At 40.2% G+C, this 25119-nt stretch overlaps 1 protein-coding gene across 1 annotated transcript in view; it reads right to left on the bottom strand.

The window, feature by feature from the left end:
- Positions 1-24724, bottom strand: part of LOC149212131 (low molecular weight phosphotyrosine protein phosphatase-like) — a 58003-nt gene extending 33279 nt beyond the window's left edge. Inside the window, exon 1 of the mRNA XM_089388569.1 lies at positions 24638-24724. Within this exon, the coding sequence (XP_089244695.1) occupies positions 24638-24724 (87 nt within the window). The remainder of the gene's footprint in view (positions 1-24637) is intronic.
- Between the last annotated feature and the right edge of the window lie 395 nt (positions 24725-25119).

The following is a 25119-nucleotide window of genomic DNA, read 5'->3' as shown; positions in this document are numbered from 1 at the left end:
CGTCCTAAATAGGCATTTTTCCCCACAGGAAGGCATTGATTATGAAGAAACCTTTGCTCCAACAACTAAATGGAACACCATCCGATTAACACTTGCATTGACCGCTCAAAAAGGATGGAAAGTTCATCAAATGGATGTAAAAAGTGCTTTTCTCAACGGAGATTTACAGGAGGACGTATATATGACCCAACCACCAGGTTTTGAAGTTGAAGGACAAGAACATAAATTCTGCAAATTGATCAAGGCTTTATATGGATTAAAACAAGCTCCCCAAGCTTGGTATGCTAAGATGGACGAATACCTTAAGAAAGTTGGTTTTCAAAGAAGTGAATCTGATGATACTTTATATGTGCGACAACAGGGCAAATATCTGGTAATTCTTGTTATGTATGTAGATGATTTGATCATCACTGGCAATCATGATGATCATATTGCACAGGTCAAAAAGGAGTTACATGCAGGTTTTAAGATGACAGATTTGGGATTACTTCACTACTATCTTGGAGTTGAAGTCTTCCAACGTCCACATCATATTTTCATTTCTCAGAATAAGTATGCCACAGAGGTTCTTCAGCGATTTGGCATGCAATATTGAAAGCCCGTTCTCACCCCCATGGAGCAAAACTTGAACTTTTCAAAATTTGAAGGGGGGAAAATGTGGACAGTACAACTTACAGATAGTTGATTGGCAGCGTGATTTATTTGACAAATACTCGTCCTGATCTATCTTATGCAGTCAGTATTCTTTCACGTTTTATGCAGGAACCACGAGAAAGCCACTGGAATGCAGCGAAAAGAGTTCTTCGATATATCCAAGGAACAAAAGATTTTGGTCTTCTTTACGCAAAGACTAAAAATTTTGTACTTGGTGGATATTCTGATGCCGACTTTGTTGGGAGTATTGATGATCGAGCATCAACATCAAGTTATTTAATGAATATGGGGTCAGCAGCAGTATCTTGGAGTTGTAAAAAACAAGCTACAGTGGCCACTTCTTCAGCAGAAGCAGAGTACATTTCAGCATGGGAAGCAACATGTGAAATTGTTTGGTTGTGTTATAGACATTTTTGTGCCTTACAGCATTGAGCATGAAATGTCCATAATCTGAGGGATCCAAAGTCCCTAAACATGTTGTTCCTACCCCTAGAGGAACAAGGCTAACAAACCACAGCAATTCACAAAAGTTCTCCACCAGAAACTGCTCAAAAACAAGTCAATTCAGGATCATTTCAGTGGCTACACTAGCTGTTTGCGCTGAATGTCAAAGCCAACACTGGCTACCTGCGTTGAATGTCAACTGGAACACTGGCTACCTGCGCTGAACGAGAGTGGACATGTGGCAGGCTCATTTCTCAAGGTGTCAAAAACCAGGAAGCTTCCAAAATGACACTTGCCTCAGGGAATTCGACTGGTGATGAGTAAGAGGTTCCAAATCTCCAAGTGGAAGCAAGAACCTCCAAGTGGACTCAAGAACTGACAGAGGGAGAGGACACTAGTCAGATCTCAAGCTGACTCATCCTCTCTCCAAACATCTATATATGGATCTCTCCTACATGAGATCTAGAGGCTGGAATTTTGTTGTTGCAAAGAATTGTTGTTGGTTTGAGATTGGAATCATTGGGTGCTTAATGCTTTGAAAGGGGTGAAGATAGGAATTCCATTTGCTGGGAAGGAGATGCTGGATTGGAGCCCTCTGGGTTGTATCTCTTCCTGAACCTTGTTATTCATCAATAAAGCTATCTTGGTTTCTCCTATATGCTGATGTATTTTTTGATGTATGAATGCATTAGTATGTTTAGTTTATTTCTAATCCTAAACTAGTTATGAATGTGAATATCTGTCTTTGTGTAGTGTTCTTCTCTTGTCGCAAGTAGCTGTTCTCTTGTCGCAAGTAGTTGTTCTCTTGTGATCTTGCAGGAAGTTGAAGCTGGATAAGCAAGAAGGCAAGTAGCTGTGAACTCCCAAAGAGAAGAGAGACCGGATCGAGGGACAAACGGAAGACACCGGTAAGTCTATTGATCTCTCTTCTTTCACATTTCATAAAGGAAGAAACCAGAATAGCTGTCTCTGTTTGTTGCTAAGGCACTGTCACACCTTAGGTGGATAGGATCGTCCTGCATAGGCATTTTTCCCCACAACAAATTGGCGACTCCACTGGGGAAGATTTGTTTAGTCATTTTATTTGTGTTTCTATCATTGTTTGCTTCATATACTTGACAACAACAATCGAACTGCATCTTTCCGGGATGCAAAGTAGACAGTTGCTGCTTTGATCCAATCACTGGACTTGTCTATGATCTGAACAATGGACTCACAAATGATTTGATGATCCTTTGTGATAGATCTTAGTAGCCCTTCAAAGCATCCCTTTGATTACACCTTGCTTGTTACTTTTATTTGGCCTAAAACAGTGAATTAAATAGCAATCTGTGACCCAGAACCTGAGGGAAACGAGAGTTTCTCCTTCAGCGCAGACCCAGTGAAGGGATTCTGCATTTCAACGCAGGTCCCGTGAAGGCTACCTGCGCTGAATGTCAAAACCCCTGTGTTGAGGTTGCGCTGAACCAGTTTGTCCTTGTGCAGCTGGGGTTCTCTGCTCTGTTTTGCCTTGTTTTGATCTCTGATTTTTGCAGCCTGTAACCGGCATAGGTACCAGTCTGATAACTCCTTTTCTCTGCTTAAATTCCGCCTCCTTTTGTACAAAAAGACTGTGAGTGTTTTTATGTGTTTGTGGCGTCATTCGCAGTTTTCCTTTGCATGAGTGAAATAATCATCCTGTAGCCCTTGATTCAGATCTATTGATTGTGATCTTAGGAGAGAGTTCATTGGCTGTTTGCAGATTGATTATACATTTACTCTTGCTTATTGGTTTGAGTTTGTCTCTTTTAAGTGTCAAAACAAGTCTTCATTTCGAAAATCGTTAAGTGTTGTAATCTCTTCTACCCTCTCTGATTTCGAAAAAGTAAACTTGTTTGTATTGATCATTTAAAAGCAAATTCAAAGTTGTACAAAAAGCTTTCTTTGTAGGCATCAATACTAAGAAAGCGGAAAACAAACACCTACATTGTGCATTTTCATTTGATAGTTTGCATGATTGATTTAGGAAAAGTGCATTAGAGTGTGCTGATTGCTCTTTGAGAAAAGATGGTGTCTTTCTTTTCCCTTAGTAGCTAGGATTTTCAAAGTTGAAAAGATATAAAGCTTGCTTATCATCTTTAGACTGCATTTAGGAATTGTATCATACATCTCGTGGTGAACCTTGAAAGGCAAACTTCTAAAAAGATCAACCTAAAATAAATTGAATGAACTTAACAACGCTTTGCAACATAACGCACAACATAGAGGTCTAGGCTAGAGACGTGTTCCGGCGTCGTTAAGCCTGGTGACTATCGATCTCGTGGATGGTGGGTGATTCCTCCTGAGGGACGATAGCGCCAGTACGGATTGTGCTCCCACGTACCGTCGCGTATATATTGGGAGACCCCTATAGGCATAAAACCTTTATCCTTAGGAAGCCGTGTCGGCCACCCTACTGATCGCAATGCACTGAACACAGCATTCAGGAAGATCGACCGCCCGTACCCTAAAAAGTATTCTGCGGTTTTGCGAAAAGTTTGGCACACCCTCTGCCTAGAACTCCAGAGCAGTTCCTTTTGGCCTTTTTCAGACTCTATAACAAAAAAGTCCATCTGAGCATTTGTCACTTCGGGCTCGTTAAAACATCGAAGGAGACTAGAGTCATCTTTAGCTTTTTCTCGACTCTTTAAAAGTGAAAAAGCAAGTTGTGTCTAAGCGTCGTTAAAAATTTATTTTAAACGGAACAATCACCCTTATTCCTGCGTTGATCTTTAGGTTGAAAAAATGGAGCACACCAACCAAGGAATTCCCCTTGGTGGAAATCCTAGTCCCTTCTCCTCTTGGGGAGATGTTGGTGCGCCCCACATGGCCACATTGTCGCTTCCAGGACTGACAATTGGCCTGCCAGTCTGGCTCTTTTCAACCAATGTCGTTCAGAACACCACCATTCCTGAACAGTCGAGTCAACAGTTAGACCAGACCAGAATTTCCCACCAGCCTTCTACTTCATCTTCCTCTCCTCCTTCCTCTTCGCTTGACGGAACTGGTAAAACAAAAAACCAGGTTCCTAAGGAGAAGAAGGAAAAGAAGAAGAAAGAGAAGAAGAAGAAGGAGCCAAAGGCGACTGGGGGCAAACAAGTGTCGTCTAACAAAAATCCACACACAGCACTGACCAGGCCTAAATCGCCATGTGTCATATGCAAGGGAGACCACTTCCACAGAGATTGTCCCTGCATCCCTCGGATACTAAGGGACTGGTCTCCCCGTTTGCACAATTCGGTAGCATCAACCTCTGATAGCCATGTTGACTGCTCACCGTCGACTAGTGAAAGTGAAGTCCCAGGACAGAGAGGGAAAGCTAGATTTCCCTGCAAACTGTGTGAAGGCGATCATGCCATCCACCGTTGTCCCTTCTTAGATGAGGCCAAAAGAGTTTTGGAAGATCGCCCGATTTTACGAGCGCAACTTCCTCCTGGATATCAAAAACTCCTGCCAAGTCCTTCACTAGTTGAGAACCCGGCTGGCCCGCCAAGGTGGTCAGCCGAAGCACCTATCATTGAAGATGAACCGTCTGGATCCATGCCTGACGAAAGTCAAAAGGTTGAGACGGCAGTTGACCCGGTTTTGCCTTCAGAGGCTCTATCTTCGAATGATACCATCACAGAGGAGAATAAAGACGACACCGTCCAAATTCTCTTCATCAACACAGACTCCGACGAACAAGGGGGCAATTTTCCCATTCCTTTTTCGCAGGAAGGAACTTCGTCAGAGTCATACCCGGCCGTTTATTCGGTCCCACCACCAAGCAACCTGGTTGTGTCCTTTGATTGGAACTAACTAGGCAGACCCCGGTTGCCAGCAAGCATACCATTCAGAATTATCGTTCAAATATACAGAATGGTGATGGCTGGCACTATCATTGATGAGGGGGCATCTGTGAGTATCCTTTCCTCTATTTCTGGAAAGCGCTTGGTTCGCCAGCGCTTTTACCTGAAATGAGAAATCTATCAGGTTTTGATAAAGGAACCAGTCGACCTTTAGGGATCCTCCCCAATGTGCCTATAACATTGAAAGGGAAGACCATTCAAATGAACGTGATGGTCGTTCAAGGACCCTTGGATTATAACCTACTCCTTGGACGAGACTATATATATTGCATGGGAGCTATAGTCTCCTCACTCTTTAGAGTAATGTGTTTTCCGCATGAAGGAAGAGTGGTCAAGCTCGTGGACCAACTTTCATTTCCCGGATCACGCATCGCAAATAGTCATATACCATCCCTAAATGGTCTCTTCATGCAAGAAGTGTCTCAACCCACGGTCCGTCCTCCTGATGAGCGCGAGTAATCCGGGAGGATATGACTGGAACCCAGGGGGCATGCGTCCTGGTCTGCTTCGGCAGGGAAAACTTTGGGTATAGAGTAGGTTTCCGCGGGAGAATATGACTGGTCTATACCCCGTCCGTAGAGGAAGAGGGGTTATTCTGGAATAAGATTCTTTTGTCAAATTTATGTGTTTGACACTCGTTGTCACTCACCTTTGTCTATTTCGGTAGACATTGCCGAGGAAGTGTTTTGTTTGAAAGATTAACGAGACAATCTTTGGGTAACCTGAAAGAGGTAAGCCTCTCTCGTTAAAACAAATGTTTTGATGGAAAAGAAGTAGAGGTAACCTTGAAATCGTACTTTATACCTGGGGGCATGCAAACCTTTTGGAGTGCAAGCAAAGAGCGGTTATTTATCTATTTTTTGGGTTAGCAGTTTCCTAACTTGCATAAAGAAAGGTGCGGGGCATAGCTTTGTGAGATGAAGCTCCATAAAAAAATAGAATCTCAATGAGACACTCTTATCATATGACTGGGTAATCGAGCAGTTTTAGCACACAGTTCATGCTCGTTAAAAAATAAACGCAAGATCCGAGCAGTTTTAGCACGTAATTCATGCTCGTTAAAAAATAAACGTAAGATCGAGCAAATGTTTCCACCCGCGTTTAAGCTCGTTAAAAAATGAACTACCCCGGTAAATAACCACTGTGAATGTAATATCATCAGCCATTAAAGCCTTGGTCGTGTTTGCACCGTCACCTCCACTTTTCATTTGGCCGATCGTTCACCTCCATATGATTGTTTACCCATTTTGAGGAACAGCTGCGAAGAGTGATTACACCTAGCCATCCTTGTGACACTGCCATGATTGGAAAATTCCAACCTGTACCTGGAATCAGCTGCTAACCCTGTTTATCACTCGTTCCTCAAAAGACGAGTCTTCTTTAAGCTCTTTTCATCTGACTCGTAAAATATGAAAAGATTGCCGAGTTTTGGCCTTCCAGCTCGTTAAAGCGACCGGAAGAGCTATCCCTCCTCTAGATTTTAATCTTTTTGGACCTGAGGGATTATTGCACAAAAAGATCGAGCGCTTGTTTTATTCGGCTCGTTAAAACTATCGAAAACTCATCCCTTCTGTATTGTTTTATGCTTTTTCGGACTTAAGGGATTAGATGATGAAAAAGGAATTTTGGAGTTAACTTTATGTACCTTTTCAGACTCTCTAAAAATGAAAAGGACTGAGTTATCCTTGTCGTTAGACTCGTTAAAATCATTAAATAGCGACAAACTTGTCTTTAGACGAGAACGAGTTTCACTATCGCTAGGCTCGTTAAAACATAGCGATGGGCTTGCCCGAAGGGCAGGTTATAGAACAAGCATATGTTATCCTCCTCAAGCTTGACAAAAATAAAGAGGTACTGGTCAGCAATGACTGGGGAAAAATTGGGAGAAACTAAAGAAAACTTTGATGGTAGCAAGTCGCTCTTGAACATGACACTTTTCCTCCGTACCACAATCGGGTTGGGTTGTTTCATTCACCGGTCACATCCATGGTCTCGCCATACCATCCATATTTGGGGTAATGCTACCAATCCATCGCATCAGTGTCGCCATATGTTCAAGAGAAGTCGTTCAGAAAAGTCAACCGTGTCCCATCCACTGCCATACATTATCCTTCATCCTTTCATGACCGCCACCCTGAATCATATGTCACAGATCGTTTTCACCTCCATTTAAATCATTAGCTCCGTTCCGTGTCACTGATGTGGGATTCATTAAGGCCCTCCTTTGACGGATCGCTTCTTGTCGACATCAGCTCATTATCCAAGAAGTTGATCTAGGAACAACCCCTTCAGTACTTTGAAGCTTGCATGCCACAATGGCAAGTTTCTCACTTCCGGCGACAGGTATACATCAATGACCTTCGACCGAAAGATTTTGCGTGGTGTTCGACGCCAAGTCCTTTATTCACACCACGTGAATTGTACTGCAGTACCTTGAGGGTCATTATCATTATCGGTGATTCCTCTCGCGCTTGTTAACGGTTTACATCATTGACCGGTAATCAAGCGATGTCTTTCCATGTTCGACTTCAGAACATTTCTCACATGGATCGACTTGTACTTAGAGTGAAGATCGAACGAGTTTGAAGACCCCGGATCTAGTTTCATCCATCCGGGCTGCGATATATATTCAGGAAAGATAAAGACATTGACATGTACATCATTGCAGCAGATAATCATCCTACTCAAAGGATGATAATTTCATCAAAATTATCAGTCTACCATCAGACGATTGTCTGTTCTATGTACAGAAAAATGAATGAGCATGGGAATGCCCGCCTCAGCTAGATCATGAAAGCAGTATGAAAAATAATGTATTGTATTGTATCTTATTACAGGTCTCCTCCCAGCATTGGATGAACTTCGGATCCCCCTGATAAAGCATTTCACCCGATAAACAGCCTCATACTTTAGGGGGCAACTGTTATAGACATTTTTGTGCCTTACAGCATTGAGCATGAAATGTCCATAATCTGAGGGATCCAAAGTCCCTAAACATGTTGTTCCTACCCCTAGAGGAACAAGGCTAACAAACCACAGAAATTCACAGAAGTTCTCCACCAGAAACTGCTCAAAAACAAGTCAATTCAGGATCATTTCAGTGGCTACACTAGCTGTTTGCGCTGAATGTCAAAGCCAACACTGGCTACCTGCGTTGAATGTCAACTGGAACACTGGCTACCTGCGCTGAACGAGAGTGGACATGTGGCAGGCTCATTTCTCAAGGTGTCAAAACCCAGGAAGCTTCCAAAATGACACTTGCCTCAGGGAATTCGACTGGTGATGAGTAAGAGGTTCCAAATCTCCAAGTGGAAGCAAGAACCTCCAAGTGGACTCAAGAACTGACAGAGGGAGAGGACACTAGTCAGATCTCAAGCTGACTCATCCTCTCTCCAAACATCTATATATGGATCTCTCCTACATGAGATCTAGAGGCTGGAATTTTGTTGTTGCAAAGAATTGCTGTTGGTTTGAGATTGGAATCATTGGGTGCTTAATGCTTTGAAAGGGGTGAAGATAGGAATTCCATTTGCTGGGAAGGAGATGCTGGATTGGAGCCCTCTGGGTTGCATCTCTTCCTGAACCTTGTTATTCATCAATAAAGCTATCTTGGTTTCTCCTATATGCTGATGTATTTTTTGATGTATGAATGCATTAGTATGTTTAGTTTATTTCTAATCCTAAACTAGTTATGAATGTGAATATCTGTCTTTGTGTAGTGTTCTTCTCTTATCGCAAGTAGCTGTTCTCTTGTCGCAAGTAGCTGTTCTCTTGTGATCTTGCAGGAAGTTGAAGCTGGATAAACAAGAAGGCAAGTAGCTGTGAACTCCCAAAGAGAAGAGAGACCGGATCAAGGGACAAACGGAAGACACCGGTAAGTTTATTGATCTCTCTTCTTTCACATTTCATAAAGGAAGAAACTAGAATAGCTGTCTCTGTTTGTTGCTAAGGCACTGTCACACCTTAGGTGGATAGAATCGTCCTGCATAGGCATTTTTCCCCACAACAGGTTGCGCCAAGTTTTGCAGGACTTGGGCATTTCTCAGGGAGAAGCTACATCATTGTTCATTGACAGCCAGTCAGCCATCAAACTTGCCAAGAACCCAGTTTTTCATTCAAAGAAAAAGCATGTGGACCCCAAGTATCATCATATCAGGTCTCTCATTGCCAAAGATGTCCTCAAACCAGTTTATTGTCCTTCCGAAGATCAGATCTCCGACATTTTCACCAAACTGCTTGGCAGAATAAAATTTACTAAGTTCAGGGATGAACTTGGTATCTGTTGTAATGTATCTTTGGATCATAGGGGGGAATGTTAGATGATCCAAAAATATAAATTTTATCATAGGTTATAAAATTAGAATAAAATAATTATTAATTTAAGATATTAAATTAATAATTATTATTCTAGAATGTTTAATTATTTAATGGAGACTTTTAGAATTATCATATTGTTGTAACTAGATATGACTCTCCAAATGTGTCGTATCTTAGGCTCTATTATAGGAGATTAGTTAGCTAGTTGGTTTGAATAGCATTTATTGTAAATGGACACTTGTTATTTAATAAGTGATCCATAATTAGAGGTAGTTATGACATGGAGCTTATAAATAGCTCATTGCAAGAGTGTTTGGTTGTTCGGGTGTAAGCTCTTGCAAATCAATTATGTAATTGTTTTTTTTCTTATTAATAAAATTACGTGTCTGAGGACACTTCTGCCATTAGAGAATAAGGATGACACCGTCCAAATTCTTTTCGTAAGCACAAACTCCGATGAACATGGGGGCAATCTACCCGTTCCTTTACCGTAGGAAGGAAATTCGTCAGAGTCGTACCCGACCGTCTATTCGGTCCCACCTCCAAGCAACCTAGTTGTTTCCTTCGACTAGAATCAACTAGGCAGACCCCGTTTACCGGCTAGTGTACCATTCCGAATTATTGCTCAAGTATATAGAATGGTTATGGCTGGTACCATCATAGATGAAGGGGCTTCTGTGAGTATCCTTTCCTTGACTGCTTGGAAAGCACTTGGTTCGCCATCACTTTTGCCTGAGATGAGAAATCTAGCAGGCTTAGACAAAGGAACCAGTCGACCGTTAGGGATCCTTCCCAATGTGCCCATAACATTGAGAGGGAAAACCGTTCACATGAATGTAATGGTAGTTCAAGGACCCCTGGATTATAATCTACTCCTTGGACGAGACTATATTTATTGCATGGGAGCCATTGCCTCATCACTCTTTAGAGTAATGTGTTTTCTGCACGAAGGAAGAGTGGTCAAGCTCGTAGACTAGCTTTAATTTCCCGGATCACGCATAGCAAATAGTCATACACCATCCTTGAATGGTATTTTCACACAAGGAATGTCTCATCAATCCCCAGTCCATCCACCTGATGAGCGCGAGTGATTCAGGGGACATGACTAAAACCCAGGGGGCATTCACCCTGTTCTGCTTCAGCAAGAAAACTTCGGGTATAGGGTAGGTTTCCACGAGAGATATATGACTGGTCTATACTCCCGTCCGTGATTGGAAGAGGGAGTTATTCTGGAATAAGATTCTCTCGTCAAAGTTATGTTAGTGGATTGTCTCACCTTTGTCTATTTCGGTAGACATCGCCGAAGAAGTGTTTTGTTTGCGCTGTGAATAGAACAATCTTTGGTACCTGAAAGAGGTAGACCTTTCCTGATAAAACAAATGTTTTGTCTGTTTTATACCTGGAGGCATGCAAACCTTTTGGCGTATAAGCGAAGAACGATCATTTATCTGTTTTATGGATTGGTCGTTTCCTAACTTGCATAAATAAAGGATGTGGGGCAAAACTCTAAAAATTGCCGTTTTTTAATGGGACATTCTTATTATACGACTGGATTAATCGAGCAGTTTTAGCGCATAGTTCAAGCTCGTTAAAAAATAAACATAAGCCATGAGCAAATGTTTCCCTCCGCGTTTAAGCTCATTAAAAAATGAACTATTTCCTGGTAAACAACCATCGTGAATGTAGTACTTCAGCCTTTAAAAACCTTGGTCATGTTCTCATCATCACCTCCACTCTCTATTGGCCAATCATTCACCTCCATTTGATTATTTACCCCTTTTGAGGAACAGCTGTGAAGAGTGATCTCACTAGCCATCCTTGTAACACTGCCGTGATTGGAAAATTCCAAACCTTACCTGGAATCAGATGCTACCCAATTTTATCACTCGTTCCTCAAAAGACGAGTCTCCTTTAAGCTCTTTTCAACTGACTTGTAAAATATGAAAATATTGTCGAGCCATTGGCCTCTCCAGCTCGTTAAAGGGACCAGAGGTGCTATCCCTCCTTTATATTTTAATCTTTTTGGACCTGAGGGATTATTACACAAAAAGATCGAGCGCTTGTTTTGTTCGGCTCGTTAAAAGTATCGAAAATCCATCCCTTCTGTATTGTTTTATAATTTTTCAGACTTAAGGGATTAGATGACGAAAAAGCAATTATGGAGTTTCCTTTACGTTCCTTTTCAGACTCTCTAAAATTGAAAAGGACCGAGTTATCTTTGTCGTTAAACTCGTTAAAACTTAATAGCGACAAATTTGTCCATAGCAGACAAGAACGAGTTTCACTATCGCTAGGCTCATTAAAACATAGCGATGGGTTTACCCGAAGGGCAAATTATAGAACAAGCATATGTTATCCTCCTCAAGCTTGAAAAAAATAAAGAGGTACTGGTCAGCAATGACTGGGAAAAATTGGGAAGAAAACTTGAAGAAACTTTGTTGGTAGCAAGTCGCTCTTGAACATGACACTTTCACTCCGCATCCAAGTCGGGTTGGGTTGTTTCATTCACCGGTCACATCACCATGGTCCCATCACACCATCCACATTTGGGGTTAATGCTACAAGTCCATCACGTCAGTGTCGCCGATATGTTCAAGAGAATTCATTCAGAGAATTCACCTGTGTCTCACCCGCTACAATACATTTACACTCCATTCTTTCATGACCGCCACCCTGAACCTTATGTCATCAGATTATTTTCACCTCCATTAAAATCATTTGCTCTGTTCCGTGTCATTGATGTGGGATTCATTAAGGCCCTCCTGTGACGGATCGCTTCTTGTCGACATCAACTCATTATCCAAGAAGTCGATCTAGGAACACCGCATTCAGTACTTTGAAGCTTGCATGCCTCAATGGCAAGTTTCTCACTTCCAGCGACAGGTTTACATCAATGACCTTCGACCGAAATATTTTGCCTGGTGTTCGACGCCAAGTCCTTTATTCACACCATGTGAATTGTACTGCAGTACCTTGAGGGTCATTATCATTATCGGTGATTCCTCGCGCGCCTGTTAACAGCTTACATCGTTGGCTGGTAATCAGGCGATGTCTTTCCATGTTCAACTCCAGAACATCTCTCACATGGATGGACTTGTACTTCGAGTGAAGATCGAACGAGATTGAAGACCCTGGATCTAGTTTCATCCATCTGGGCTGCGATATATATTCATGGAAATAAAGACATCAAATGTACATTATTGCTGCACAGATAATCATCCAATCAAAGGGATGATGGCTCTACCAGAATCATCAGTCTACACTAAAACGATTGTCTGTCCTATGTACACGAAAATGAATTTATAAAGCTGAGCATGGGAATGCCTGCCTCAGCTAGATCATGAAAATATTATGAAGATAATGTATTGTATTGTATCTTATTACAGGTCTCCTCCCAGCTTAAAAGAACTTCGGATCCTCATAATAAAGCATTTCACCCGACATCAAAAGATTAACGACCTCATGCTTTAGGGGGCAACTGTTATAGACATTTTTGGCCACTACAACCCCAAGCATGAAATTTCCATAAACCAAGGGCTCCTAAGTCCCTAAAAGTGTTGTTCTAACCCCTAAAGGAACAAGGTCAACTGATTACAGCTTCTCCCAGAAGTTCTCCATGAAAAACGTCTCATAACTGGTCAAAACAGGATCATTTCAGCTACTCCATAGGCGAAGTGCGTTGCATCTAACCTAAATACACTGTGTGGGTGCATTTCATTTCAAAAATCCCTTCTATGGGGTGCGATGGGCGAGAAGTGACAAATGGCAGTGTCATTCCGCGAGGTGGAGAGGCATGGAAACTTCCAGAAACTTCTCCCGTGACACTTGCCTCTCTGAATTCGACCAAGGATGAGTAAGAGATCATCAATATCCAAGTGGAAGCAAGAACTATCAGAGGGAAGACACTAATCAAATCACAAGCTGACTCATCTCCCTTACAGATATCTATATATGGATCCCTCACCCCAGAGATCCGGAGGCTGGAATTTTGCATATTTGTAAGGAATTGCTGTTGGTTTCTTGAGACAACATCATATTGTTGGGTGATCTAAGCTTTGTATGAGGTGAAGAGGGGCTTCCTTGCTGAGAGGATGATGCTGGGTCAGAACAACTGGTTGTAACGCCCTTGGCTCTTTCTTGTTTATCAGTAAAAGCTATTCAAGTTTTCCTCCATACTCTTGTGTCATTTATGTTTTATGCATTTGTATGGTCAATTTACATCTGATCCTAGATTGTTTATGATTATATATCCATGTTCTTATATAGTGCTATGCTACTGTGATCTTACAGGTACTCTGTGAAGCTGGGCATACAAGGGAGCAAGTAGCGAAATACTATCAAGAGAGAGAGGAACCGCACTAGGAGATTAGCGCAAGACAGAGGTTAGTCTTCTTTGTTCTTCTCTCATCTATATTTCATAAAGGAAAAATGAAAGTAGCTTTACTTTGTTTGTTTCTAAGGTAGCTACCACACCTTAGTGGGATAAGCAGTTCTGTGTAGACACTTTTCCCTGTAACAGGAAGGTATGAGGAATAAATATCAAGCAAAGGTAGAAGAGGTTGAGAAATTAGAATTTGAAGTTGTTTCCTTGAGAAAGTAGTGAAATATGGAGAAGAGTACTATAGCCTTGGAAATTTTTCCTTGAGATCCAAAGATCACCATTGGATAAATATGGTCTTGGATTTCAAAAGGATGAGTCTAGTTTTCATGCAAGTAAAAATACTAAAGTTGAACCCAGGAAGCCTATAGAAAACAATACTAGCAACAAAAGTGAGATCGAAGAAAGCAAGAAGCAGATACAACATGAATTTAGCAAACAAAAGAACCATTAGCAAAAAAGAAAGCAAAACCATCTGTCTATCAAGCATCACAACCAACAATAGAGAAGAAAATCCAAAGAGAACCTACATTCATAATACTTTTTTCTCCTAGAGATGATCGTGTCAGCTCCATTAGATTTCAAAGGAAGCAAATTCCTTTTGTTCCTTTGATGCATGGGGTGCAATGCTATAGATGTCACAAGTTTGTGCATGTTGCAGCATATAGACCACATCAACAGAGATTCCAGCAATGTCTGTAGCCAAGGAGAATGGAAAATAGGTATACTTGTGATTTTTATGGTTATTGTTGCTTATGTCACTTATTTGGCCATAAGGTGATTACAGGTCAAACCATTGGTGTAGCGACACATTTCATGCAAGTTTTAGATCTAGAATGAGAAGAATAATATTTGATCTTCTTTCCCATGTGGAGTGTTATATATGCCATAGATTTGGCCATATGGCAAGAGATTGTTTATTGCCCCGTTATTCAAGAAAAAATCGAAAAAAGCAGCAAAAAAATAGATGTTCTAACACAAGACCAGTGAAGCAAGGAAGGAAGAAAGTGAAGGAAGAGAAGAAGAAGCCAAAGAACGTGAGAATAAAGGAGAAAAAACTCTTCAAGTAGTGAAGATCATTCCCTCTTGCAGTCCATGATTATTTCTTTCATATTCATAGAGGACTGAAAAATTTATGAGAGGTGCACAACCTCAGGGGGAGCATATGGCCACTTGATGAGTATGAGATTATTGCAACAACACTTGATGAGTTCATTTCAACCTTCATGCACTTTTAGGTCCACGGGATCGACCTATATTTTCGAGGTATATTGAGGTTAGGGGGAGCTATGCATGTTATTGATATTCATGATTTATCTTGTCCCTTTTATTCCTTTTCTCTCATGTGTTTGTAGCAGTTTTATATGTCTTTCATGAGTAGAATGAAGAGCACATTTCTCAACCATGTATATGCGTTTCCACTAATATTTGGTTAAAAAGATGTGCAACCACACATAGATTGTGATCAATACATTAGGATGTATGGAGATGAATTATGGCATGTAAAAACCATGTATGAGCTATTGTATGATGATTAAAATAGCCATGTGTTTGATATTGTTTCATTATCATGTATTGGTTGAGAGTCTAGTATTTAGTATCTTGATTCATCATGGTGATAGGCTTGTTTTGGAGGAGTCTTATGGAGTATTTTTTCATCCACATGTATGGGTTAATTATGATGTAATAGTCATGATGTATAATGTTTTTGAGTCATTGGTCCATAGAAGATAATCATATAAGCTATGTATTTCATTGAAAATCTATGTATAATTCTCATGGAGATGTGTACTTGTATTGTAGTATCATTGGGTCATATAGGCATGAGTTATTAGGTCATATATGGGTATGTATGAGGTCTTATGTCGTTGCTATAGCCATGCATTTATTAATGTATATCTCACTTGAGTCATGGTCATGTGGAGTCTTCATCCATATGGTGCTTATATTTGTCAAAGGAATCATTGTTTGCAGTGGAAGCGGTCATTTCTGCCCAACAATTGGTATCTCTACAACTTGGAGATGGCATGTGTTTAGGGGGAACATAATTTTTTCCTATTTACTTCAGCCATACATTGTTGGAATTATGATCTGCTTGGAGGTGTTCATGCTATGCCTCATACTATGCTATGACAATGGGATTCTTGGCCTCATGTGATGAGATATTTGGTGATTGTTGCTATGTAGTCACACGGGAGATTGTGTGTGGATGCCTTATGTGGATATTGTTGCATATTATATTATGTTTCATATATTGATGATGGTTGCCTTATGTTTCCATCACGTTTCTTGCTGATAGTAGTTGTTGGTTTCTATTATTCTTTGGATGTTGATTGGATATATATGCTCCTTGTTTCTTATATGGAGGCATGGATGACCTTGATATGCATTATATTTCATCCATGTAGAGATGTATTAATCCATTACTTGTGCTTCAATTATTGCTTCCTATTCATATGGAGTTGACCCTTTGCAATTGATGTCAAAGGGGGAGAGTATTAGGATGGATAGAGAGTCACTTCAGTTTTGGAGAATGTATGGAGATCAACCTCACATGTTTTTGAGGTTGACATCAATGCCAAAGGGAGAGTTTATTAGCATTGTAGAGTCGATATTAATGTCAAAAGGGTCATGGTCATGGTCATACTTGTCATATGCATGTATGATGGATGTTTGGCTTGGTGTCCTATTGGTTGGCATTGATGTATTGACAGTGAGATGGTTGTGTTGGCATTGATGTCAAATCTTGAGGTCATGCACTTATGTCAAACTCATGATGATTTATCTTGATGGTAACATGTTGGTTGTGATCCAGGAAAGTGTTCCCTCTGCGGACATAGGCAACCCCTCTAGCCCTAGAGTGGGTCTAGTCACAAACAAGGACAAATCAACAATAGCTTTCCTTAAATAGTCATAGTTGGAGGCCTACCTCAACGAGTGGTCGATGGAGTTCCGTTGCACTGCTCCAGCTTCCACTCCCTTCTCCTAATGAGTGATCAACTTGAAACAATGCAAAGGAAATACAACAAAGCACGTCACTAAAACAACAATGATCTATTTACTCACAAAGTCAAGAAGTCATGGATATAAAGTACATTACATACAAGACATAGGAAAACATCATTGATTGCATTAATTATGAAATAAGAATAAGCTTACAACCAAAGTCTTGACGTCACAAACCTTCTCAGGAGGGTCCAGCCAGCATGTTCCTCAAGCATTCACTCTTGAAGTTGGATCTCCCAATACACAAGTCTCCCTCACTCACAAGTTTTACATAAGATTAAGGGCACTTCACAACCTTCCTCAAGCTATCAACAATCCCACACTTGTCACACTCACACTAGCTATCTAGCAAACTCACAAGCACTAACAGCACTATCAGCAACCACTCCAAAGACTAAGAACTCCAAAACTAGCAGCACATAGCAATGGTGAGAGTTTAAATAGGAGAAGGAGTCTCCGTGAAAGGTGGGAGGATGAGCTTATCTCCAAGGAAGGTATCAAAAATGATGGAACAGCCACACCAGAGAAAGGAGGGCGACATAAACTAGGCCAACAACCAGGTCTGGAGTCATCTGGAAGGCCGACCATTGGAACAAATCACCCAATCTGGATCATCACGGGTACATAACTGGCCTTCCACAATGACATCGCTATTGAATAACGTAGCTAGTCAGGTCATCACGAAAGATTACAAGCAACAATTGCGCTTTCACATAAAATCGAACCATCGCGGGAATCAGGTGTACTTCCGTGATGGCGCTGCTTCTGGATTGTTTTGGAGCGCCCTTCAGTGCATTTATTTGGCCAACAGACATGATGAGGCAAAAACCTTTGGAAAAGTGGGTCATTTGGCAACATTAGAGAGCATTTGTCTAATATGAGCATGTACAACTTGGGACACATGACACAGTAGGAAGATTGGGATGAAGACAGTGACAAATTACTGTGTAACATTGGTCATGGAGGAGTTCGCATGTTTTGGAAATTGCATTGATGGACATTTCATGATGATTGTGGATGGTGTTCCTATAGATAGAGGATGTTGCTGCAGATTGATCATATAGTCTACATGTGATGGTGATGGTCAATGGCACACTAGTTGAGTTATCAACTATGTCCTCATTAGGTATTCATGTCAATGCTTATGAGGATGACTTGTAGTAGTGATGTGATGGCTTGATGATGGTGCTACAGAGTCTTGCAGGTTTGTCAGAGGTGTTGCAGCTTGTTCATAGGTTTGATGGAGAGTTGAAGACTTGTTGGCACACTTTCCAACATCGTTTGTTGGCCCTTGTAAGTCAACTAGGAAGTGACACTTTGGAGGCATGTTTGATCTACTTGAAAAAGTATCAGAGGTTGTGTCATAGGTTTGGAGGCTATTATAGATTATGGAGAAGAGGATCTAACTGATGGTAGAGGTTCTAAGTTGAAGTATTGATGGATTCCCTAATCTTTAGCCACAGTTGCATGGAGCCAAGCCTATGGGAGAGACTAGAAGGCTCCAGTCGCCGGAAGAGCATACTATGGGAGCAGTTATAGGTGTTAGTCACATGGAGCCAATGTTATGCATGTGAGTGAGGGATTTCATGACATTTTCTCTGCATTCCTCATGCTGTTAGGAGGGAAATTAACTTTGAAATTCATATAGGCTTCTAAAATTGTTTGAAAATGTCCTCTTATGATGTGAATGCATTTAGTGCACTAGTAGTGACCTTAGTGGATTGATTTTGTCTAATTTCTTCAACGTTGATCCTAGCCCCAAGCTCAATTTTTCCATACATGTTTTATATACTTTATCTTAGGGCAATGTGATGGTTGGTTGAGTTGATGATGTATGTATGGGAGTGAGAAGGTATTAGAGAAGGGGATGATGATTTATACCTTGAGTAGAGCCTATATGCTTCAGTCTATGAGTGTTATTTGCTGAACAGTGAGCAGATCTGAAGCATGCTGCAAAATAGATTAGAATTGAAGCTATTGGAGTAGAGATTGTTTGAGGAAGAGTTTTTGCATGTTTCTAGAGTATATGTTGGTGAACATCTCACACTTGTTTTGTTAGGAGCTGTTGATGCATTTGGCACATAGCCATAATGTATTTTGTCGTTGATTATATTATGCAACATTATATTTTTGTGAGCATCTTACTGTATTCATATTTTACGTGGCCATAATTTTACTTGTTTATATTCTATTTGATGTTGAGATCTTGCGGTTGAGAGCATGTATTCAGAGATGATTTCTTCTTGAGCATAGTGTCTTGGGATCCAGTTTGAAAATAGATGACAAGAGGTCTGCAGAGTGTTATAGGAGCAGTGACTTCATGAGAGAGGAGAAGTCATATTGAAGCTTCAACAAAAGGAGCAGTTTCTCATCCAATAATAGTTGGATAATCCAATTGGAGTTGGGAAAGGATAAATTGATCATGGTGGCTTTCAACAGATGGTTTTCCATGGATCTGTAGAGAATAAAGTCTTCTGAGATGAACAATAGTATCGAGTCTCCTAGTCGATCAATGTTTGAATTTGTATATGAGGTTGAATCTCCATGCTAATGGGAGTTAGTAAGCTATGTAAAAGACCAATTTATTGAATAATAGAAATTTAGAGTAGAGAAACATCAACAAGGGTTTTTTTTCTCCCAAAAGGGTTTCCACCATAAATTTTTTGTCTTATGTATGATGATGTGATTGTGTGCATTTATTACGGTTTATATCGCTACTTATGGTTTCCAGTTATGATTATTTTATGCAAATGTTTAATGAGTTACTACTAACATATGTGTGATTCATTAATTGAACCTTAAATTGGTAAGAATTATATATATAGATGTCACTATTGATTCCCCCCCCCCCCCCTCAATAGTGCTCAAAGGTTTCCAACAACTTGCCTCCACACTGAAAAATATGTGTAAAACTTATCAAATCATGAAAATAAGCTATGATAGATGAGAAGTTACTAATAAAATTCCTCCAATATTGGGCTACTACCAGGAAGATTCTACCTTCTGTTATAGAATTAGGCTTAGGCCAATTTACAATAATTTCTACTTTAGAGGGATCTATCCTCAATTCTCCACCCTCTACAGTATATCCCAAGTGTTCTTAAGATATTTTACTGAAATCACATATCAACATATTTAATTAAAATTTCTCCCTTTTTAATGCATCGAACACTTACTTAACATGCTTGACATGATCTTCTGAAGTCCTACTAAAAATAAGAATGGCATATAAGTAGACTATAGTAAAATCATCACTGAATGGTTGGAAAACATCATTCATCACCCACATGAAAGTTTTCAGAGCATTACAAAGGCCAAAATGAATTACTAATTGTTGGACACATAATATGCTAAGGGTAACGGTGTAGATTATGAATAGTTTGGTAAGTCCAAGAGACCTCTTGGAATATGAAAACCAAGGGTTGGAAAAGAATGTATTAATATGTACATCTTACGCATAGAATGTATATCACATGTTATCATAATTTTGTCTATCATTTGTGAGTTTTTAAGATGGTATCAAAGCGAGCAAACTCCTTCCCTACTCAAGTTTGAACCATTGGTTTTTGTGGTTTCAATCTAGGCACTCTCACTAAAATTGTGCCTTTTCTCTACATATCAACTACAACTATCAAAACTACACCTGATTGTTTCACGTGGAGACCTAACGATGTCCTTTGATTTGTTGGGTAATGCAGACTAACATCCATACATGAATATTCTCTCTGCTCTCAATCTTAGCCCCCTTGCCCAGCAAATCGATCATTCTGACATATGTCAATTATGTTGATTCACTGCCTCACCTTTTAGAAAGATTTCCTGGCCTTTATTCAATTCTGGAATATTTCATGACTATACTTGGAATTTTTATTGAGCCTTGACGATTCTCTAATTTGTAACGTTGCATAAAATATTCTCTAACATGTGGATATGTCTAGTATTTCATTTTGTTTCAAAGATAGCAACCTATGTTTTGAATAACTTGTCTTTCTCTTTATTATTGTTTAACCACTAAGAAAATGGAGCTCTATTAACCCTCATGCTATGTTTCTTTTGATTTTATACTAGCTCTGTATACAATCGATGCATTATAGTGTGATTTAGTGATAAATATTTATACAATCTAAAATCTATGATCATTGTCGTGATAGGGATGAATAGACTATCAACACTCCTCTGGTTGGTTTCCATATCAACATGGAATCTAAGGTCAAAGTTGTATTTTTTTAGTAGCTAATGCAATAGTTACAACACTACTAGTTAATTGTAAGGGACATTTATTCTGAAATGTAAGAACTCATTAGTCAATCAGGAAGAGGAGATTGAAATGTTTTTTTGGTGCAATGGGTGAATGTAATATTAAGATGCTTCAGTAATTTAAAATGAGTAATATTTCAAGTACCATGTTATTTCTGACATCATCTAGTTGTTGCAGAATAGATGAGCTAACAGGATTATACACTTGATAGAGATCAAACAGTGGAACAGTGAATAGTTTCAAATTTTCATGGAACTACTTTGTGTCGGACACAATATTGGAAAAGGTTTATTCACTAGACTGGACATCGAATAATCTCTTCATCTTTAACCACACATAGTCATTGTTCTTTAAGAACAAAATACACATAATATAGGGCCTTGTTTCCATTATAAATTAAATTGAAGTATTACTTGCCATGCGACTTAAATACTATGCACATTATGGCTACATAGGAAGATAGAAACTATTGTTTACTTATAGAGGAAACCATAATTCTTGTAGTTTGTTTGTGGTTTGGAAGGTTAAATTCCCATCGGACGTGAAGATAATCCATCACTAGTAGAGAGGTACACCCAATCTAGGCACTTAGAGTCTAATTTCTTTATCCAACCACTTCAATGTCTCGCTATCTTATTGGGTTTGGGACCTTTTTTAATATTTTGAATGTTTTTTGTTGGATTTGAGATAGTTAAAATTGCATTTATATGCTAGTGTTAATATTACAATATGTGTTGATGAAGCACTGATATTGCAATATATGTCAGAAGGGAACTATTAATGAAACTAAAATAAACTTGTTGCTTGATGACATAGTGTAAATTGTATATTTTTCTTATGGGGAGAATGATTATTTCCTTTGAAGAAAGTGTTTAAATCCCATTTCAAAGAATAGATCATAAACTTACACTATTGACACCTTTCATTTGTTGACAAAATGACCTAAATAACTGAGTCATCAAAGTTGTTGAATACCATAATTCATTCCAGTGTTGAGGGATGGTAAAAATTAACAAAGACTCTCTTTCTAACATTAGAATTTGTCTACAACATGCACAAGAGAAGATTGAGTTTTTGCATCTTGAATCAAAGCTTCAACAAGATGAGTTACAACAGAGGAGTCATCATTATGAACTAGTTTTTGTTTAGAAAAAGTCCCTTTTCGAGCCTGAAGTTAACTCCCATTAGCTGCCAAAAAGTGATCAAATTAATGAAATTGAGGTTGATTTAGATCAAGTACCCATTTCAAGAGAAGTTTTTCATAAAGATGTAGAAGTCTAGGCTAAACTTCCCAAGCCCATCATAAGACCTTGGAAGAAGTTTTTAACGACAATAAAATAATTTGTCTTTGATATGACAAGGATGTATCCTTTCATATTCCAGACTACTCCAAGCCCATTCAGTTTAAAGTTCTAGGTTTCTTCATGAAAATTCAATTTCACCTGCTCAACTCTTCCATAGGTAGAGTAGATTGTCAAATGCCAACATTGTAATTTATTTGGCCAAGTGAAAGATCATTGTTTTGATTTTAACCTGTTTGTTCATTGTCATAAAAATACTTTTCATTCAAACAGATGCTTCATAAACAAGGCACCTCTAAGAACAAAGATTCACCTTGGATGGATCACTTCTTGGCAATGAGATTCAACAACCAAGAGGATATTTCAGTCATACCATGTATTTTTTTCTTGAGTATTTACACATCTTGCGGTTGCAATTTATTCATATTCTCACCTTGTATCTAACAGGGGTGGAATTTATGGTCATCTACAAACTCCAAAGATACATCAAGCAATCATGACCCATAGCCTAAGCATGTTGCCTCAACTTAGAGCTAGAATCAGTCATACCCAAATTTAGAGTTGTAGCGAGAGATAAAGTAATAACCCATGAGCATACCTTTGGTTGGTGCCCTTCCTTGAACCATCGCAAGTTAAGAACTGAATGGTCTCTGCTGGCTTGTTGGGGCGTGACCGAAGTTCAGATTTAATTAGCCAAACAAATCCCTGTCCTACTGGCCCTTTTAGAAACTGTCCACAGAGCACAGACTGAGGTCTCACCCAAAGCAGTATGGGGGAATGCTGAAACCAAGTTTCTACACCCTTGAGATGTCTGAGAGGTTCATTTAGTCCAACTGTGAATACCTTCGCGCGAGTTACTTTGCACACTTTCCTGAACTGTGGGGTCTTTGCGCCCTGTTATATTCACCTTCACGCAACCCTAACCAGGGGCTATGGGGCTTTCGCGTTGCTGGATCAACGATCTATATTATTTCCCTAAGTCACACCATGGATCTTACTTATCTTCTTATACTAGTTAGTTATCTTCGCATGAACAGATACCTTATATTATATTCACTTACTCAGCACATTTATATAAGTTCACGTAGTAAATAAACAGTAAACTTGCAATTCATACCCAATATACTTCAATGCATAAAACAGGAAAGGATACACATAAATATGGTAAAACTTCTCTTTATTAATGCTTCCAATGGATACAGACTCCACCTGCCCTGTGCACTCACCTGCAAGGGTCCGCGCACTCAACTGCAAACTACTAGGCCTCTGCACAGTCAACTGTAGAGCCTTCTACTCTACGACCCAAAGACACGACTCTACACTTAGACTCACTGCTTCATCGATTGATTTCCTTCTTTCCTTTTCCAGATGATGTCCCTTTACACTTAGAGCCTCGCTCTATTTATACAATGATCTTTCAAATCGACACTACATTTACAAAAGTAAGGGCGGACAACCCTATGACTCGATTGCAACTTCGCGCTCTGCACCCACAAATCATGGAGTATTTACAATGGACTTAGTCAAAACTTGGTCTTTAAGCCTCAAAGCCTACCTTCGGGGATCCCATGCCCAACAAGCCCCCAACACAAACATCGTGACTCGCCCTCGAGTCACTCTATCGATGCGGAGATCTTCACGAAAGACCTCCCAACTCTGCTTGGACTGCTTCAAGGTTGACAGCGCACTGAGAGGCTTCCTATTGTACCTCTTGTATGCATTATTCTAAGGCCACAATATTAGAACTGCTCCCTTGTATCTGTTCCTACATCCCCTGCATTTGTGTGAGCTTGCCTTCAATAGTTACTATGATTACAAAGGCCTTATCGATCCAAGGTTGAACACGCACCTTCAAAACTGATTCTTTGTGTCACGCTACGTCTACTTGCTCTTTAAGCGCTTTGGAATGTTGCATTCACGCAAGCCTCTAATTGAGGGCCACCGTCTGCACGGTCCCTTTGACGTTGTTGTACTACTGTTGTATCTCATGTGCCTCAGTTTCTAAGTGCTGTATGTTCGGGTCCTCATATAGATTTTTGAGGACCTCGAAAGATTCTTCCAATATTCTAGTGGAGTCCCTTATTGCATTGCTGATCTCCTCCAGCCCTGATGTAATGGTGTTGGCGCAGTGTTCCCTTACCTCTGGAGGAGTTGAAGGCTATGTCTTCAACCACAACTCTGCAATCTGAAGGTTCAACGCCAGCTAAATCTTAGCCATTTCTTCTTGTGCCTCACACACCCCGGTTGCTAATCTCTAGATGCGCGCCTCTATTGGTGCTTCTACTTGGATGGCCAGCTCAGGGACCATCTTGCAGGCTTCTTCAGTTACTTGTACCATCTACCTGTTCTGAGATATGGCCTCATCGCACTGCAAGCTCAACTACTCCATGTTGATCTTCTATTCACTCAACACCTGCAATGCACGATTCTCCCTAGCCCATAGTTCTGTAGTAATCCCATTTTGCAAAACATAGAGCGTCTCCTGAGGGAGCGCAACCATGTTGATCCCTATCCGATTCAATGTACTAACTGTAGGTTGATCGGCCTCATTTGTTGTAACTAGTGCCCCTTCTGGAAGCACTATTGTCTTGGTTGTACGAGCGTGCAAAATTTCCTCGGCTGCGGCTATTCCTACTGCGAGGCTGGTCGAGAGGGTACTAGCATGCGGAGCGCGCACTTGTAACTCCTGAATCTATGCTCGAAGGGCCCCCAACATAATTTGATTCTCCTCCGCAAAGTTCTGGAGGGCCTCTATGGTGACGTCGTGCATTGTCTATCCTATATCATGTAGATCCCCCTTAGTAAGGGTGATCAGGTCAATAGATAGCTTAGAAACTTGTATCTTCTTGTGTGGCCCCATCTGCTCGCTTGGGCACTGGTGCTTCAATTGTGTTG

Source organism: Pinus tabuliformis, chromosome 1_1 (assembly GCF_031772625.1).
Source record: "Pinus tabuliformis cultivar Carrire ecotype Pingquan chromosome 1_1, CPIR1, whole genome shotgun sequence".
Lineage (NCBI taxonomy): Eukaryota > Viridiplantae > Streptophyta > Pinopsida > Pinales > Pinaceae > Pinus > Pinus tabuliformis.
This window is presented reverse-complemented; position numbering and strand designations above follow the sequence as displayed.